Source organism: Olea europaea, chromosome 22 (genome assembly GCF_002742605.1).
Source record: "Olea europaea var. sylvestris chromosome 22, O_europaea_v1, whole genome shotgun sequence".
In the NCBI taxonomy this organism is placed as follows: domain Eukaryota; kingdom Viridiplantae; phylum Streptophyta; class Magnoliopsida; order Lamiales; family Oleaceae; genus Olea; species Olea europaea.
This window is the reverse complement of record NC_036258.1, coordinates 4,958,313-4,960,818: the sequence shown is the minus strand read 5'-3', so window position 1 is coordinate 4,960,818 and position 2,506 is coordinate 4,958,313. Positions and strand designations below refer to the sequence as shown.

Here is a 2,506-nt window from a genome sequence, read left to right as displayed (position 1 = left end):
CTTTCAAACATAATTTCTATTGAGCTCATGATTAAGTATTCGAATTTCTCGCCATTTCTCTTGCTGTGGATCGCATCGATCGTGCAGAAATGCTTGTGCTCTTCGATCATCAATCCATCTAAAGTCAAAACTGTCTCATGGAAACCCAGGTGTTTAAATAGTTAATTAAGAATTGAAAATTATTTAGTTTCTGAATCAATTATTATTTCTTATTTTTTTTGGTAATTAAGTAATATTGTATTGCACTGATTGAGCGATTTATGGAATGGCACTTCAGAGCATTTGTTTACGAAGGATTTCTTACGAAAGATGAATGCAACCATTTAATATCTCTCGTGAGTGTTTCTTTGTTGAATCATATGTTTTCACATTTATGTGTCACGTATTAGATTAACATTATGTGATTAAATTAGGCAAAATCAGAGTTGAAGAGATCAGCGGTGGCGGACAATGAGTCTGGAAAAAGTACGCTGAGCGAGGTTCGGACCAGCTCTGGAATGTTCATTCCGAAAAGCAAGGTTTGATTTTGTCATTTTATTGTTGCTGGGTTTGCTGTTGTATGGCTTTTAAGTGTTAAGTGTATTAAATGATAGATTCCAAAATAATGCTATTCAGCACCACTCAAGCACCACTCAAGCACCAGTCTAGATGACAACTACATGTCATTAAATGATATATTCACTTGAATGCAACAGCAAATTATTCATTTAATTAAAACCATCAAGTGGGACACCTAAATTAGTGCTTTGGCACGACTTGTGCATGTTTCATTTAATTAAACATACAAGTGTGGACATCCATTACTATTTTGGAAAGGCTGTCCTATTCAAGTTTGAATGTAATAGACAGTCCAACATTTATTTCAAAAGTCATTTTGGTTTAAATGAGTGCTTAGGAATGTTAAAAATTGCATAATTTGCTAGTTAAGTGATCACAAATGTGTCCGTGTTGAACCGAATCTTCATGGAGACAGCATTAGACATTTCATATGTTAAAGAGCCTAGTTTAAGATAAGTTAAATGTCAACTTCATCTCATTGGCTCATCTTTTGAAGAGTGTTTGGCCAGTGAACATTGCAGATATTTTATAGTGATTTTATTTTAATGTTCTGTAAATGTTCTAGAACTTGTCATTTTAACCATTTTGAAAATATGCACAGTACAAGGAATGCTTTTGTGAAATCTACTGGAATTTGAAAGCTCTCTTCAGGCCAACTTATTCTTCTATTTCATGGTTCAGCCTAAATTTAGGCTTTTGATTGTTGAGAATTTTATCTTACTCTTTCATTTTTCCATCTCTTCCTGTAGGATCCTATCGTTGATGGCATTGAAGAGAAGATTGCTGCGTGGACATTCTTACGAAAAGGCATGACATATTTAATAAAGATGTGACTTCAATAAATTTGCTTGCTCATGCTATCAACAGAGACTTGTTCAAATTGGATTTAACTGACGAATACTGAGATAATTAGAGGAAATTTGCTTAAGCAAATCTCAGAATCTTAAGAAAAAACAGGCATCTAAATTATCCAAATTTTATTTGGTTTTCCAATTCTAGAGATGTGAAATATATAGTTTTATTAATTCTGAAAAAAAAAAAAAAAAATGAAATGAAGACAACAACATGCAGTGTGCATACATACTGCCTTCTGCTGCCTTGAAAAAAAAAAAATTGAAATGAAGACAACAACATGCAGTGTGCATACAGACTGCCTTCCGCTGCCTTCAAAGAGGTAGCAACTGTTGCTTGCACATAGGCAGCTACTTAAATGCCTGTGTTTTATTAATAATAATAATAAAAAAAAAAACACGAGCTGGAGCTAAAAGCTTGAGTCGAGCATAAATTTTTTGGTCGAGTAAAAGCTCTGCTCGGGCAAAAAAAAAACTCGAATCATTTTTACTCGAGTTGAGCTCGAGCCTTAAATTTCGATTAGCGAGCGGGCTGGCTCGGCTCGTTGACATTGACCATCAATGTGGTTGAGAAGTTGCTAGTCTAGTCGAGCATGTGGACTTCTCGGTCGGAGTGCACCAGTGTTTGCAAGTGGGAGTAAGTGAATAATTACTACAGTAAATAATGGAATGTCAACTAACTATTCATTTTTATATTATTGCGTTCGGAATTTTCCTTGCCAACTTATGGACAAGGTCAAGATGTCTAATGTTACAACATAATTAAAACCCTTGGTGGATTTTGAAAAATTTGATCTATCTTATTAAAACAGGGGGCTACACAAAAATACCATTCGAAAGAACAAGTTCAATATAGAAGTTTTTGATTCATCCAACATTACAGACGGCATGTACAATCATATATTTTTTGGTAATCTGTTTACTCTAATTCATTTTTCAGTACAATTTTAGGACAAGCAGGATAAGAGAAAATAATCGTGTGAAAGGAAATAATAATTAAAGATTGATTGGTTGTTGAAGTAACTACACTTAGTATTTATGTTTCTGTTGTTATAATACTCCTATCATCCCACAAAAATAGGCTTATTTCCATTTTT

The 2,506-nt window shown here is 33.8% G+C and overlaps 1 protein-coding gene across 1 annotated transcript; it reads left to right on the top strand.

The window, feature by feature from the left end:
- Nucleotides 1–1,575, top strand: LOC111371213 (prolyl 4-hydroxylase 2-like). The gene is made up of 4 exons (XM_022993108.1): nt 1–149; nt 278–335; nt 414–518; nt 1,308–1,575. The coding sequence occupies exons 1-4, from the start codon at nt 28–30 to the stop codon at nt 1,389–1,391; spliced, it is 369 nt and encodes a 122-aa protein (XP_022848876.1). The 5' UTR covers nt 1–27; the 3' UTR covers nt 1,392–1,575.
- The last annotated feature ends 931 nt before the right edge of the window (nt 1,576–2,506 follow it).